Source organism: Mesitornis unicolor, unplaced genomic scaffold, assembly GCF_000695765.1.
Source record: "Mesitornis unicolor isolate BGI_N332 unplaced genomic scaffold, ASM69576v1 scaffold28328, whole genome shotgun sequence".
Classification (NCBI taxonomy): Eukaryota; Metazoa; Chordata; class Aves; order Mesitornithiformes; family Mesitornithidae; genus Mesitornis; species Mesitornis unicolor.
In genome coordinates, this window is record NW_010200248.1 from 55,950 (window position 1) to 72,503 (window position 16,554).

The following is a 16,554-nucleotide window of genomic DNA, read 5'->3' on the forward strand; positions in this document are numbered from 1 at the left end:
GTCAAGGAGCAGTTCTGAGGGCTGTATAAAAAGCCTGACTTACAAATACCTTTATAAATAGCTTTAAATCAGGGTTTTAAATAGAAAAGTGCCACGTGACTGCATGATTGTTGGTAGCAGGGGCTCGTGGGTTACTTTTTTTTAGTGCAGGCACCACGTGACCTTGCACAGGTCAAAGGCTTGGTGCCTCACCTCCTGCATCTGCACAGCAAGAAAAGTGACTTTTGGCAAATGAAACACTGAGCTGTGCTCGCTAGGGCTCCTTCAGAGAGGCTCTTCTCCTGTGCCTCCCCTCAGTGTTACCACCTGACGCGTGGCTGCCTCCTCCAGGTGCAGCTGCCACGCGCTGGGCTCCACCAACGGCCAGTGTGACATCCGAACCGGGCAGTGCGAGTGCCAGCCTGGCGTTGCCGGCCAGCGTTGCGACAGATGCGAGGTCAACCACTTCGGCTTTGGCTCCGAAGGGTGTAAACGTAAGTCTGAGAGCTTGGACTGAGGCAGATGGGAAGGATGTTGCGCAGCCAGCCTTGTCTGTGCTTTCTGACCATCACTGGGAGGGTATTTTCTTACACTGCTGCTCATCACAGCAGAATTTGGTACTTCTATGTCCATACTCTGCATGGTCAAATTTTGATCTCTGTACAGTAGCTTATCCCTTTTTTCTTTCTTTTCCACTTCTTTTTGGTGTAAATACATCTCTGAATCTTGTCCTGCAGCAGCTCTGTTTCCTAATGTTAAATCTCTGCACAGCTGCTCTGCAAATGGCCTGAATATACAGGTTCTGTCTTGAGGAGCAACAGATCACAGAATCACACAGAATCACAGAATCGCTCGGTTGGAAAAGATCTTGTAAATGTGGTTGAAAACCAGAATGGTCCAAACTTTCCTCTCAATATTCCTGCCTGTACAGAGCAGAAAAGTTAACTGCAGTCGGTTATGATGAAACAGAGTAGAAAATAATAATGCTTTGTGGGAGAGGGAATAGCAGCACTGTGAATGCATGCAATGAATGTTGTGTCCAGCTAGACAGAGTGCCCTGCTGCGTGGGGAAGTGCTCTGATCCGGAGTGGAACTTCAGCCATTGGTTTGTGCTCTGTTGCCTTGTAGTTTTTAGGGTATTGAGGGTATGCTCTCGCCCTGTGGGCTTTGGGGCATTTCTGCCTCTCCTCCAGTCTGACTAAGGTTTAACTTCCCCGCAGCTTGTGACTGTGATCCCGAAGGTTCGCTCTCCCTGCAGTGCGGGGAGAATGGTCGCTGCGAGTGCAAGGAAGGCTTTGTGGGGAGCCGCTGTGACCAGTGTGAAGAGAACTATTTCTACAACCGCTCATGGCCAGGCTGCCAAGAGTGTCCAGCCTGTTACAGATTAGTGAAAGATAAGGTAAGGCCACAACCACCACTGTTGGTATTGCCAGAGGCAGCGCCATGTGCCCCCTTGTGCAGAGGCTTCTACACCTGTGGCTGGCTGATGCTTGCTGAAAGCACGGAGGTTCGAGGTGCTTTGCCCTGTGTTGTAGCTGTGTTCTGTCCATCTCACGTAGGTCACAGAGCAACGAGAGAGGTTGCGGGAGCTGGAAAATCTTATAGCAAATCTGGGAACGGGAGAAGAAACTATAACCGATCAAGCCTTTGAAGAGAGGTTGAAACAGGCAGAAAGAGATGTTATGGAGTTGCTCCAGGAAGCACAAGACAGCAAAGGTGAGTTGATCTGATCAGACATGGACCAATGTGAAATGGGCTCTCTACTTGATGTTCCTGTTCCCTTTGCACACAACGTGTTTTATTTCAAGCCTGTGGTGTGCATTGGTACAGACAGCTATTTCAGATAGCACCGAGATGGCGTATGTTACTTTCCAAACAACGACAGCTGTGTGTTTATCCCTGCTGTTCTCCCAGTGGTCTCTTGTACGTGCAAAGTAAAGATCTGCCTCTAGCTCTATACAGGTGCAAGCATTACCCTCTTCTCCAGATGCAAAGCAGTATTTTTACTTACTTTTTAAACAAGCAGAATACTTTCCATTATACATATTTACAGAATCACAGAATCATTAAGGTTGGAAGAGACCTCTAAGATCATCAAGTCCAACTGCGAACCCAACACTACCATACCCACTACACCGTGTCCTGAAGTGCCACATCCACTCGCTTCTTGAGCACCTCCAGGGATGGTGACTCCACCACCTCCCTGGGCAGCTCCTTCCAGTGTTTGACCGCTCTTTCAGTAAAGAAACTTTTCCTAGTATCCAATCTAAGCCTCCCCTGGCGCGACTTGAGAACATTTCCTCTTGTCCCATCACTAGTTACATGGAAGAAGAGACCAGCACCCACCTCTCTACAACCTCCTTCCAGGGAGCTATAGAGAGCAATAAGGTCTCCCCTCAGTCTCCTTTTCTCCAGACTAAATAACCCCAGCTCCCTCAGCTGCTCCTCATAATTGTTATTCTCCAGACCCTTCACCGGTTCTGTGGCCCTTCTGTGGACACACTCCAGTGCCTCAATGTCTTCCTTGGAGTGAGAGGCCCAAAACTGAACAGAGGATTCGAGATGCAGCCTCACCAGTGTTGAGTACAGGGGCACAATCACTCCCCTGGTCCTGCTGGCCACACTATTTCTGATACAAGCCAGGATGCCGTTGGCCTTCTTGGCCACCTGGGCACACTGCTGGCTCATGTTCAGTCGGCTGTCAACCAGCACCCCCAGGTCCTTTCCAGCCACTCGTCCCCAAGCCTGTAGCGCTGCGTGGACTTCTTGTGACCCAAGTGCAGGACCCGGCACTTGGCCTTGTTAAACCTCATACAGTTGTCCTCAGTCCATCAATCCAGCCTGTCCAGGTCCCTCTGCAGAGCCTTCCTACCCTTGAGCAGATCAACACTCCCACCCAGTTTGGTGTCGCCTGCAAACTTACTGAGGGAGCACTCAATCCCCATGAGGGATTCCTCAGTCCCAGTTTATTTATCATGCTTATAAATTTGCTCAGACATCTTGAGATAAAATAACTTATTGGGTATCCTCCCCAATTAGAATGAACGCTTCAAAATCCTGCTGACAAGCTTAATTATTTCACCATGAAGTGTAGAATGTTCTGAATAGTGCTGTTGTGGTGGTCTGTAGCTATTTTTCCTGTTAAACTCTGCTTCAAAGAGATTCTTGTACTGTCGCCTCCACCACAGGATGTCTGTGAGCAGAACATTAAGCAGTGCGACAGTGGTTTGTCCTTAGGGTCGTCTTAATGTATAAGCTGACATGTGTTTTGGAGAAGAGCAACTTGAAGAAGCCTCTTTGCAGGTATAGATGTTCCCCTGGGAACTGGTTCAGTGATTTCAGAGCACTTTGGAAAAATCTGTCCATTTGCGTGAAGCTGGGAAAAAGCTGACTCACATCTAACACTTGCATTTGCTTTAGAAAGATTCCTGCCAGTGGGAATGATCGCTGAAACTCTTCTCATTTGTAGCTAGGGTAGCTTTATGCTGCCTTCTTAGCGTCTGTGCCTGTATAGTAGTCCCGTGTAGGGCATAGGAGGGTAGGGATTGGAGAAAAGTGAGGGAATGCATTGGCTTTTGTGTTGTTGGGGAAAATGAGAGAATGCATCAAGTTTTGTGGTCTTATTTTTCATCTTTCTTTCCACCTCTTGCAAGTTAAATGCCAAAACTACCCTTGCAAAAACCTGTGCATACCTGTAGCACTTATATGAAGTATAAAACCACAAATACAGGTTGTATTGTATTTTTTAAATGCGTCAAGCATTCACATCCAATACATAGGACATGCGGCAAGTTCAAGGCAAGATATTTAAGAAAAGTCTTAATTTTGCAGGCTTGTGGGCTCTGCTTGTACCTTACCTCTTCAAAGTAATTCCTCCTGGTCATGAGACACTTGCCTATGCTTTATAGCTCCATTAGTAAGACAATGTGGCGGTCAAGAAACTGGGGAGGTGGCGAGGCTTATAGTTCCTACAGATTGGACAAACAAGGCTGGGTCCTCTATCCTGCTAACTTTTGTCACTGGTGTCTGTCTCGGGTGTAACCACTATTGCCCGAAGTGGGGGATAATGTACAACCCCACTATTACTCCATCTCTGCTTACCTTCTAGGAGTTAAGGTGAAGAGAATTTGCAAAGCAGATGTTTCATACTGCTTGAGAAACAGCTCTCTTGTCTTTTTTTAGTCAGTGGTAGAGGTGAAATACGATTCTGAACACAAAATTCCCCATCACAGTCGGTTCCAACACCCAGCAGGACTGTCTTATTAGTAGTTAATGACTTTTCATTTCTCGTATTTGATGCACATTCTGATGGTGACTTTGATCTCAAGCTGAGTGACTTATGAAACAACTTTGCTCGTCCCCTTTCAATAAGGGATTAACCTACCAACGTGCTGCCTGCAGTGGTAAGCTGCTGCTCCAACTTATCTTCCTGTTGTAATTATTTTTGCTTCTTCTGTTTTGTATCTTGCATTTCAGATGTAGATCAGGGCCTCATGGACCGTCTCAAAGACATCAACAGCACGCTAGCGAGTCAGCTGAACAGGCTGAGGAACATCCAGGGCACGGTGTGGGAGACGGAGAAGCTGGCGGAGCAAGCCCGGGTGCGGGTGGAGGACACAGAGGACCTGATCAGCTTGGCTTCTGATATGCTTGAGAAGGCAAAGATGGCAGCTGACAACGTGGTGAGTGTGCTGCTGAGACGTCACATAGTTTGGAGAGGAGAAGGCCTTTCCTTTCTGTGCCCTCTGGTGTATTTCTCTGCTTGTTCTCTCTCTCATATAGCAAATTGGCTAGGGAAATATTTTCTTCCCTGCTCAAGATCATGGGAAATAAGTAAAGGAAGATCACCAGTGTCTGTCATAGATTGTATCTTAGCTCCTGCTCAGAGAAACCAAGTGTAGAACCCCTTGAGTAACTAGCGCCTTTGTTTTAAAGGGATGACCAGCGGTGGAAACTGCATGGGCTTAAGGGAAAAATTACAGAGAAGTCATAAGTAGGTTAGACACATCTCTAAGCATTTAGATCATGACAGTAAATATTTAAAGCGTAGATGAATAAAAGATGAAAAAAGAGCTTTAAGTTTTTTCTTTTCCTTCGTTTTTTTCCAGTCCATTACACCTCCGGAGTCAAGCGGGGACCCGAACAACATGACTCTATTGGCAGAAGAGGCCCGTAAGCTGGCTGAAAGGTAAGCTGCGGCAAGACACGCTTCTCACAGCCCACATCAGGGCCCTGCTCTTCCCTACAAGGAGGAAGTAGAATTTGATTTGCTTTATACAAAACAAACACCCTTAGCTGAGTAAGAGACTAGCACTGAAGGTACACGCCTGTGTATCACTGAGGGCAAACACCAGAGGTGAATGGGGGGCATGTACAACTGTAGCAGTGCCTTTTAGCTGATCTTGTGGGCACTGCTGGAGCGATGCCTTGGTTGCACAGATGATCTCAAACAGCATCTCCCATTGCAAGTGTTTCAGCATCTCCCATATGCAAATCCTGGGTGAAGGAAGGAAAAGTAAGAGAGAGTAAAATCTGGAAGAGAATAAAATCTGGAATTGAGGACAGAAACCACTGGCTGACAATTCATTATTTCTCTTCTGTCATCTTGTCCAGACACAAAAAAGAAGCTGATGAGATTGTTCGCATAGCCAAGGCAGCAAATGATACTTCCACAGAAGCGTATCAGCTGCTGCTGAAGACTCTGGCTGGAGAAAACCAAACTGCAAATGACATTGATGAGCTCAATCAGAAGTGAGTCGGTAACAGAAAACGTTTTTTATTTCCTGGCTTTAGAGAGGTGCTTAAAACAGTGATGCCTTCTGTAGCATTGTAATGCTTTGGGTTTTATGAGAGTTGTCTTTCAATGTGTTAGCCTCTCTACTCTCTAAGTCTGGTTCTTCAAAAAAAATGGTAGCATAACTGGATCCTTGGGGATTTTTTTAGGTATAATCAAGCAAGGAACATTTCTCGAGACCTAGAGAAACAAGCCAACAAGGTGCTTGCGGAGGCAGAGGAAGCTGGAAACAAGGCTCTGCAGATCTACGCTAATCTTACCAGTCTGCCTACTGTGGATTCCACAGGTCTAGAGGTATGTGCATCGTGCACAGCATTATCTGCAAATCAACGATGACAAGTATTACAGCAGTGTGTTAGGTTTCTGGCGTACCTTGCACGAGCTTTGCTAATGTTCCTCTGCCGAAGAACGGTCTGTGGAATTTTGTCCATCTATGCATAATCCAGATCGGTGCATTTCAGCTTTTAGGCAGGAGACCTGCATGCAGAAAACTGCATGTGTAAACCCCCACCTTGCCTAGCCTCTGAAGGACGAAAACGAGTGAAATGTTGTTTGCCAAACATCTTGGCTTGAACAGAGGAGTACAAAAATTTCAGTTCCCTCTGAAGTCTGCAGAACTGCTCCCTCTCCTGTGCTCACTGTAGTGCAGTAGATTTTCTTGCATGTGAAACTGTTTGCAACCTATGTCCTTCAATGCACTGACCCTCATGGTATTCATTGCTTTGAAGGCAAAGTTACAACTGATGGGGACTCATCATAGCTTCTGCCTGTTTGACTGTTAGAAACTTTACTGTGTTTTGCCACCTGTTCGGAAATTCTTTAACGTTCACAAATCTGTGTGTTTTTCTGATTTCCACTTGCAGAATGAAGCAAATAAGATCAAGAAGGAAGCAGAGGAGTTAGATCAGCTAATTGCCAGGAAGCTGAAAGATTATGAGGACTTGAGAGAAGACATGAAAGGAAAGGAGCTAGAAGTAAAGAACCTCTTGGAGAAAGGGAAGACGGAGCAGCAGGTCAGGTTTTTTGTGCAGGCTTTTGTTCCCGGGGGTGGGGGGAGGGGGAACACGACCAAAACAAAAAACCAACCAACCAAAAAAAAACCAGCCAAAAAAAAATAAGGAACTGGCCAGATAGCAAAGATTTGGTCTTACCTAGTCTTATTTTAGCACTGCTTGTTACTTACGAGAATACTGAAGAAAGGTCTAGGAAGGGAAATGCAAAAAGCTGGTAAAAGCAATGGTATTGAGGCTATATGGGAGAATAGGGGCTGTTTGCCAGGTGTGGTGTCGTCTTTGTGTGCAGAACAGTATTCCAAGAGTACCTCAATTCATCTGGTTTCAGAGGAAGCACTGTTACTTGGGGATGAATGCTGTTCTGTATGGCATTGGTGTTTCAGGCTCTGTGATGCTTTTTGATACACCTAGGTGGTCGTCCTTAAAAGGTGAGAATGTGCTGATACCTGTCATGTCTCCTTAGACTGCAGACCAGCTCCTGGCTCGAGCAGATGCAGCGAAAGCCCTGGCTGAAGAAGCTGCTCGGAAGGGCAATGGCACACTACAGGAGGCTAATACCATTCTCAGCAACCTGAAAGGTAAAGAGAAAGCGCTGACCATGAATCCTTCAGATCCTATGTGACAAGTCACTTGGCAGTAGGGTATCTTGGTTAAATGGTCCATGCCATTGGACCATGCCAAATGGTCCAGTACCTGAGTGTTGGGTGGGTTCTCTTGGCTTTTTTTTTTCTTAAAAAAAAATATATATATAGTATTTTTTTTAAAAGAAATGTTTTCGGTAACTAGAAATCTCCTTTTTGTTTAAGTTCCTTATTTAGCATCAGAAGATGTGTAATAGGAGGGCTGCAAGCATACACACCCCCACACGTGTTTGCTCCTTATCCCTCTAATGTCCAGGTGGCAGAGCCTGGGTAGCTTGGTCAAAGAAGCGTCCCAAGGCTCTGGAGTAAGTGCTAAGAATCTGTTTTACCCTATCGTAGATTTTGATAAGCGGGTGAATGATAACAAGACAGCAGCGGAGGAGGCACTGAAAAAGATTCCTGCCATTACCCGGACCATTGCTGAAGCCAACAATAAGACGCGCCAGGCAGAGCTGGCACTTGGCAATGCCGCTGCTGATGCCCGCGAAGCCAAGACTAAAGCAGATGACGCTGAGAAAATTGCTGGTTCTGTTCAGAAGGTGAGTCCTTTGCAATTCTGAAGCCACCTGTGCTGAGATGTTGGTCTGTATCTCTCTAACCTCCTCTGTTCCGGTATTTCCTGGTGAGCCCTATGTGCTCTCTGCTGTGTTCCCCACCAGGGAATTCAGAATGTGGCATGATAGGAAGTTGGTGCATTTTGATGAAAAGGGTTGAGGGAAGTTCTACACCTTCACCACTTTTTTCCATGCTCTTCCCCTTGTTGGCTGTAGAGTGCTGCTGCTACCAAAGCTGAAGCTGACAAGACTTTTGCTGATGTGACAGGGCTGGCCAGAGAAGTGGATGACATGATGAAGCAACTACAAGATGCAGAAAAAGAGCTGAAGCGGAAGCAGGATGATGCTGAGCAGGATATGATGATGGCAGGCATGGTAAATAATACTGGCAGGTGGCAGCAGTGGTGAGAAGGTGCCGTCTCCCTGCTGTCCTGGCGATGCAAGCTTTTCTCTTGCAAAGGCAGCACTAGGTCCAGCCAATATTCAGTCTCTTCCAAGTTTTGAGTGGCATTCAAGCCATGAGATGGGCAATAGAGCTCCTCTGATGGCATTAGCATAGGTTTCCTGCTGGAATTTGAAAGCCAGTTTTCTTAAAGCAACGTTTTTATTTTAACTGAAACCTGACTGTAGCCCTATTGACTTTTCCTGCAAAATCCGGCTCAGTTACCAGGGATCCCTATCTTGAAATAATCAGAAAACTGGTTATTTGAAGGTTGTCAGTCTTCACCAGTGCCGTGATAAAGATCTTGGTGCAGGGGTGTTAATCCTGGAGAGAGGAGTCAGGGATATGTGTGACTAACTGCTTGGGCAGACCTGTGAAAAGGAGAGGCAACACTTTCGTAATCCCTACAGCCTTTTTGTGCTCACACTTTTTTTTTATACCGTGCAGGCCTCGCAGGCTGCGCAGGAGGCAGAAGACAACGCAAGAAAAGCTAAGAACTCTGTGAACAGCTTGCTTGCCGTCATTAATGACCTGCTGGATCAGTTGGGTAAGGCTGTCTTTAACATGCCTTTTGCCTTTGAATGTTTTCCTGCTGTCTGACGTGTCGCTGCTAGCAGCTGGCATGGTGTGCTGGCTTCCCTGCTGGTCCTATGCCATGAGTCAAATGGGTCCATTCATTTCGAGAAACGGGGTTTGCATGTTTTCAGCAAGGGTTTTGTTTGGTTCTTTTCCCCCTGGAGTGGTCTCAAACCTTCTTGTGTAATGTTTGGTACCGCTGTTCTGTGAGCTGAGGACCGCTGTTGAGGCAGTGAAAGTGTAACCCGTTTGGTTTGTTCTGTTTTAAATGCTGTTTCTAATGCAGAAGTGACCCAATAGAGATCTCCATCCAGCACCCAAAACCAGCACGTCAAAGGGCTTTTTAATGGACTTCACTGTTTGCTTCTGGCTTTTCAGGGCAACTGGAGACGGTGGACTTGAACAAACTGAATGAGATCGAGAGCACCCTGAACAGTGCCAAAGACCAGATGAAAGATAGCGACCTGGACCAGAAAGTGTCTTTCCTTGAGAGAGAAGCCAGGAAGCAAGATGATGCGATACAGGCCTACAACAGGGACATTGAAGAAATCCTGAAGGACATTAGCAACCTGGAAGACATCAAGAAGACCTTGCCGTCTGGCTGTTTTAACACCCCGTCCATTGAGAAACCCTAAGGGTGTGCTGGGGTGGGGGGTATTCCCCTGGTGAGCGGTGGAGCGGTGGTTTGGCTATGGAGTGCCTTAACACACATTACCTTCTTCAGATCCCCAACTCTTTGCTGCTCGCAGCCACTGTTTTCTTTTCAAATCAGGATAAGTTGAAAGTTTTTTTGTTTTTTGTTTTTTTTAAAGAAAGCAAATTAAATATCCGTCTTTGGGCATCAGAGGGGTTTTTTATATAAATTGTCTTCCTGAGCACTCCACCTTTGCCCCTCTCTCAGACGCAGTTTCCCTTTGATCAGTGCAAGGATGAGAGATGCTCTGGACTCTGTACTGTGGTTCAGAAATAACCATGTGAGCTGTATACAGTAAGGCAAAACTAACCCTACTCTCTCTCCTCTCTTCTCCCCTTGACTGTTAAAATCCTTGGTCCCAGAGCTCTCTGTCCCTATGAAGGAAGGGGATGGCTACCAAAGTATTACTGTAATGGCCAGTATAGCTGCACTCATTCAGATCCCTCTTCCCAACTTCTGACCCTGTGAATTTTAATTTTATTTTCTTTTAATCATTAACTAGTGGCCAATCCGACAGCCTTGGTAGCCTTTGACGAAATAGCCAAAGCCTCTTTCTGAAATGCTTTTTGTTGATGATGCATCGCTCTGAGAAAAACGCAGCCTCTGAGAGGGGCTCTTTGGGAAGATGGGATACTGGTGGAGTAGGAGGCCTTGTACTGGTGGAGGAGTAGTAGCTCTTTCCAGCCCTGGTCCTGTGGAGAGGTTTTGGGTCCGGCATGTAAGCAGCTCCAGGCTGGGGAGTGTGGAAGCTGTGAGCTGTGTTCCCCTCTGTAGGCATTGCTATCAAATTGCCAGAGGACTTTTTCGGCGACGAGTGCCTGAGTGACAGGTTAGTTTGCTCACGCAGCAGAAGTTGTGCTGAAGAGGAGAGCTGCCAGCCAGGGAGCTCTGCCAGCTGCACTGCCCTTTGGGCTGAATGTCTTTGGGTGGGTAAGGAAGAGGATCTGCAGATGGAAATGAAAAGGTCTCTCCCCAGTGGCATTTTTATATCTCCTGGCATTGCTCTCGCCCTTTGCCTGTTTCTAACTTGGCAGAAAGAGCTGGAGTTTATGGCTGCCCTCCTTTCTTTTTGCCTACTGATCTCCTGGTCACCGTAAAGCCACCGCAGCACAGGGACTTCAGGTCAGGCTCAGGTGGCATTTCTGCCTTTCACACCACTACCGCCTCTTGAGATGAGAGCATCCTCTGTGGCTTCCTCCCTGCCTCCAGCCTGGCACCCCCCCGCCCCTCCTTCAGATCCAGTATATATCTATCCTTAAACACTATGCAACTTCGTACGTTTGCGTAGCGGGGAAGAAATTATTATCTGACACACACTGGTGCTATTAATTATTTCAAATTTATATTTTTTGTGTGAATGTGATTTTTTTTCCGTTTTTTTTTATCATGATTATAGTGTGAGGAAGTCTCTCGTGTGTGCGTATGTGTGTGTAAATATACTCAGCCATCTTTCCAGAGTGGCACAGCCTGACCTCCTCTACGTGTTTTCCCCTATAGCCATCGGGGCGTGTGCACTTGTGTATCACTCCTCTCCCTGTTACTCCCTTAGAGCTTGGTGTTTCTCCCAGGTGTTTTCGCCTTTCTTCCCTTTCCTCTATCCTCAGCACCCATATGGGCATCAGCAATAACCACTTTGCCCATTGGGTGGGTGCTTTCCAACCCTCCCCCCAAAGCCAGCCCTGAGGTGCTCGCAGCACCCCGTTCTGCGTCTCTTGTCCCTGGGGCTGTTGTGCCAGGAGGAGAGCAGGGGCTGTGGCTTTGCAGCTGGGCTGGGAGGAGCTGTAGCGCTGTTGGGAGACCGGACCCAGCATTGAGGTGGTGGGAGAGCTGGATCTGGGGACATCTTAATACCACTGTGCAAGGCAGGAGGCTTGGTGCACCCTCAGGAACAGTGCTGGGCGTTCCCAGCAAACCCCGCATTTCTCTTGTACCCCATCTCTTGGAGATTTTTACAATTTACTGGTTTGGGATTTACCCCTGCCTGCAAACACACGCAGTACCTGGAGGAGAGCTCGCCTGTGCTCGCCCACACGCGGGGGACGCTGGGGTCAGTGCTTTGGCCGGCCGCTCCTGTCAGATGGCTGGCTGTGACCGCGTCACCTCTGCCAAGGCTGTGAGAAGAGCAGATGCGAAGATGCGCACATGCCCTGGCTGACCTCAGGCCTAAGATTTCCTGCTTTCTTCTTTTTTTTTTTTTTTTTCCCTTAAGCTGTTTTTAACAGAATTTTATTTTTTAAATAAAAAAAAATCTTTATAAGCAATCTCTTAATCACTACTGCATTACAGCCATTATTCATTGTATAAGTCCAGTTATTTACGTAATGTGATGACGTGACAGCTGCTGGTGGAGTGCTGGGTGTCAGTCCCTCCATCACCTTATCCCTGACTGCGGCCCCCTCAGTACGTGCCTTCACCCCAGCTTTTTTGCCTTAATCTGTGGTCTTGCTGTCTGGGGCGGTGAACAAAATGCAACACTTGCAGTTTTTATGTATAAAACAGTATTTCTTATTTATAATAAAGTCTGAATATTTGTAACCCCTTATACCTTGGCATTCTTTTGAGTATTGCTTTTTTTGGGGGGTGGGGGCTGTTGTTGGGGGTGCATCTCAGTTGTAATCTCTTGCTTAATCTGGATTGGGGTAGGAGAAAGGGGAAATTCGGAAATTCATGTGGTGGGCTGGAGGTGGCTGTAGTTGTGGTTTCTCCCTGTGTCCACTGCTCCATTGCCACAGCTACAGTGAATTTTATGCTGCTGGTGTTCTATGCCTTAAAAGAAGTAAGGTTATGTTGGTGGTTAGTGCTGTTGGAGCTGCATCGCCCTCCTGGGAAGCCTCGGGAGATTGGAGGGTGTTTGTTTGTGTTGTAAGGGTAAAATCCTTTCTGCTTTCAGCTGAACACATGGAAAAGGAAGGGATCCTGGGAAGGAAAACAGAAACCCTAAATAAAGAAGCTGAAATTCCTCTACCAGGAACTGCCATAAATCTGAGTACTCTGTGTTGTTCCGTAGGTCCTGTCTGCCAGAGCCTGGGAGAAGTTTTATTTCTGAATTGTTTTTAGCGTCAGGACAGATTACTGTGATCTCGGACCGGGCAGTTCTGCAATCATGCCTAACAGCTGCAGAGAGCATTGCTTTCATATTTCTCGCCAGAGGAGAATGCACATCTCATTAACTTGCATCAGACCTAATCCCTTCGCTATTGGTAAGTTCATTTTTTTCCTTTTATTTCAGTTTACCTAGCTTCAGCTTTTTGTTCTTTAGTTATGATTGCTGCTAATGCATTTGTTTTCTAAAATACCCTCTTTTCTTGGCCAACATTGCTGTTGAGCTAATCCCAGTGGGTAAAATCTGTGTGTTATTTCGGCTGGGCTGTAGGTAGCAACTGGGGAGCAGAGAATTGGGTGGTGGGATGATGCTGGTCTTGCACGGGCTGTAGCTTGGCATGGAGCCTCTCACTGTTTTGGGGCTAAAATACTCAGTTTAGGAAGTGAGTCTGTGCCCTTTATTTTACCTTCGGGTTGCGCAGTGCTAGCGCTTGTCCTGTGAAGCCTGGGCAAAATCCCAAGTTTAAGGTGAAGCTGTAGGCCTCTGTAGATTTAGGCTGAGTCTTGGGGACATGTGTGTAACACTGGTCTGAAACAAGAGTTTTTTGAGGGAGCAGGAGACCCGCTGCTTCCAGCTCGCTGGAGTGTTCTGTTCATGTTTTGAAGTCCAGGGAGAAACACCCTCCTTGTGTTCTCTTCTCAGCATGGGCTGAGCTTGACCTCAAGGTGGAAGAGGAGGGAGCTTGCTGAGGAGTGACTGCTCTGGTGGCTTTTTTTTCTCCTCTAATTTCCAGTAGCTTTTCTTGCTGATCAAGTTCAAGCTCTATCATTTCTTATGTGCTCTCTGGAGAAGCAGGAGGCTGGCAACGGGAAGGAGTTGGACAGAGTGTGAGAGCTGCTTCAGAAGGGAGGCTTGGAGGTTGAGGGCTTCATTGAGTCTGGGGGCCTCATGGGCTGCACTGGGGAGGCTGAAGTTCAGAGGACCTGACCTTGTGGGGCTGCTGAGCCAGGTTCTCTCACTTCTAAGGAGGACAAGGTATTGTCAAGAGTTAATAAGAGCTGGGAGGGACTGCTCGGAGAAGGCAGCTCTAGCATTGCCCCTCAGATCTGATGAAGAAGAGGACGTACAGCTGTCAAGCACTGAGCTGGTGGTGTCCTGCACTCTCTATCTGCAACCCCGTTACATCTTGGACCACATTCCGGTTAGTCTTTCCGGTTGCCGCTGGACTGTATCGTCAGCATGCCCCCATCAGAGAAACATCAGGAAAAAAAAAACCACCGTGGTCCCCAGCAAAGTCCAGCAGCCACCAGTGTGGAGGCAGAGAGGGGAAGGCAGCAGGGATGGCACTGCCTCTGCCCCCATCTCCACCCGTTTGTCTGTCTGTCTGTCTCATCCTCTGGCTGGCATGGGCAGGGCACAGGCGAGGCAAGGCCAGACATGACTGCACTTCCTTGCTGGGCTGGGCCCTGCCCTGCTTGCTCACTGCTGCCATGAGCTGGGCAGGGCTGCGATTCCCCGGGACCCCCAGTGCCCCTGTGGCTGGCAAGAGGAGTTTTGCCACCACTGAGCAAGGGCTCCTCGGTGTCTGACTATGCCTCTAGAGCCACCAAAACCAGCCGTACAGCCAGACCAGGCCAGGTGGCTACGGCTCCTGAAGGAAGCCCACGTGTTCCTAAGCATAGAGATTTATTTATTTAAAAGATCAAGAGATAACGTCACCATGCTTTAAATCCTAGGTTATAAAACAGATTCTCTCTGCCAGAATAATGTTGTACCAGGGAACCACCTCCATGCCGGCATAGGGAAGGCAGCTTGGTGTGCTGGCCCTACGCCTGCTCTGAGAAGCCCTGGACATCTGTCTGGTGAAGGAGACACCAAAGTCCAGGCTTTATCGCTGTGCGTTTGGCGATACTGCTGCGGCAGGATCTCTGATTTTCCATGCTGAGGAAGTCCTAAGTGGCAGGATAAAGGTCTCCCGCCGAACTGGAGGAGAAACTCCTCGAGGAGGAAGAGGCTGGCGGTGAGCGAGCATGCAGTGGTGGTGGGAAGGAAAGCAGGCAAGCAAACAGAAAATAGCTCGAGATAAGCTGCTTCGCAACAAACTTGAAAGAGAAGGGAGACTTCCTGCAGAAGCAGCCCAGGACCAGAGCTGCAGGGGGACGTTGCAGCTCAGAAGGTCCCTTGTGGAGGAAGGCTTGGGGATGCCAAGGATGAGCTGGGCTGCAAGGACACATACAACATCCTCATATCATTTATCCATCATAAGCCACCAAAATGGGTTTTCTCGCATGGTTGTATCAATAGAACTATTGTTTCAGGGCTTTCACACATCTAGCACTTGCCACTGGCAAGCATCAGCAAAATTCAGATTATTGTGTGGATCTAGACTGTCTTTGGAGTGGAATTCTGCCATGGCCATGTCCTCAAGGACTGATAAACTTGCCAGCCACTGCAATGGTCTCCTTGCCATAGCAACTTTCTTAGCCCCATTATGAAGAATGAGCATAGGACATCTTCAGAAGGCCACCTCTTACATGGCAGATAAAAGAACCAGATCTTCCAGTGAAGAAATGCTGATTCGTTGCAATGTCTAATGATTGCTGCTGTTCTTCATGCCTCCCATGCTTCTGCTCTCTCTAAAAGGTAACATTTCTGTTAACCCTGTTCATATGAGACCTTTTCTAAATAGTGCTGCCATAGCAATGGGCAGCATTTGCTCTCTGGAGGGTGGTGGGCATCACCTTGTTCCAGATTTGCCATGTTTAGAAAATCAGAGCCTCAGGAAACATATTTTTGGGTAGCCTCATGCGTACATGCATGTAGATTTCAGAGGTGATCATGCAGAATGGTGGAGGATGACGAGGTAAGAGTAACCTAAGTAAACACACAGAAATGACTGGGGAGTGAGCTGTGTCAGTGCCTTGTTTGCAGAGGTAAGAGGTGGGGTGATACTGGCGAGACAGAAGGAGTAACATGGAGGAGCCAGGCAAAAGCTTCCTGATGGTGAGAGCTGGGCTTCCAAGAGAGAAATCAGCCCAGGGCTCAGGCATGGTCCAAGGGAACCACTGTACTGACAGCACTGCTGGAGGAGAGGAGCTCCCTGAGCAGAAGGGGCATCAGCGAGTAGAAAGGATGCAGCAGAGATATTTATCAGTGATGTACTTTAAAGCAGAAGGGGTTAAGTATGTTTCTTTAGAGGATTAAGCAGACCCCTAAGAATTGCCAAATTGGTGGGAACACTAAGTGGTTTTGTCTTAATAATAATAATACTCATCATCATCATCATCAGATAAGACAACTTTGGGTACCAAAACCCAGCATGCCATCAGTGTGTTCATGAAGCTGGTTTCCTTGTCGTGAGCTATATTAAGATCTAGCATGTGAAATTAAAAGGAAACAGCCTGTTTATAGAAGGCAGTTGGCTCAACCAGTGGCAGCAGGTAAGCCTGGCAAAGGGAGGTGCAAAGACGTGGTGAATTCGGGCTGGTTGCACCCATGAAATCACCAGGAGCTGCAGAGGAAAGCCCTCTGAGTCAGCTCCAGGTGCACAAGTGTCTGGAGCAGTGTAAGAGGCTCAGATGAGGACCTAAATGTTAATCACCCCCCGTTTGTTAGCTCTGAAACGAGCAGTGTGTCAGCACTGTTGCTTGTTGGGTTGAGTTTCAGTCCCTAATGCAGAAGGTGACCTGAAAGGCAACTTGTGTCTTAGACTGGGGGGCAAATTGGTTAGCTATCTTCATTCCATCTAAAGGTGCCCATGGACCGCTCGCAGTCACTTGTGGCAGTAGAAGCTCTGCAGAGGGACCTGGACAGGCTGA

General features: G+C 47.5%; 1 protein-coding gene across 1 annotated transcript in view; it reads left to right on the top strand.

Moving 5' to 3' along the window:
* LAMC1 (laminin, gamma 1 (formerly LAMB2)) overlaps nucleotides 1–10,221 on the top strand; it is a 23,610-nt gene extending 13,389 nt beyond the window's left edge. Inside the window, 13 exon segments of the mRNA XM_010189689.1 lie at nucleotides 331–473; nucleotides 1,200–1,378; nucleotides 1,539–1,695; nucleotides 4,456–4,661; nucleotides 5,088–5,167; nucleotides 5,593–5,730; nucleotides 5,923–6,067; nucleotides 6,637–6,786; nucleotides 7,250–7,364; nucleotides 7,767–7,966; nucleotides 8,198–8,356; nucleotides 8,871–8,970; nucleotides 9,378–10,221. Coding sequence (XP_010187991.1) covers nucleotides 331–473; nucleotides 1,200–1,378; nucleotides 1,539–1,695; nucleotides 4,456–4,661; nucleotides 5,088–5,167; nucleotides 5,593–5,730; nucleotides 5,923–6,067; nucleotides 6,637–6,786; nucleotides 7,250–7,364; nucleotides 7,767–7,966; nucleotides 8,198–8,356; nucleotides 8,871–8,970; nucleotides 9,378–9,634 — 2,029 coding nt within the window. The 3' untranslated portion in view covers nucleotides 9,635–10,221.
* The last annotated feature ends 6,333 nt before the right edge of the window (nucleotides 10,222–16,554 follow it).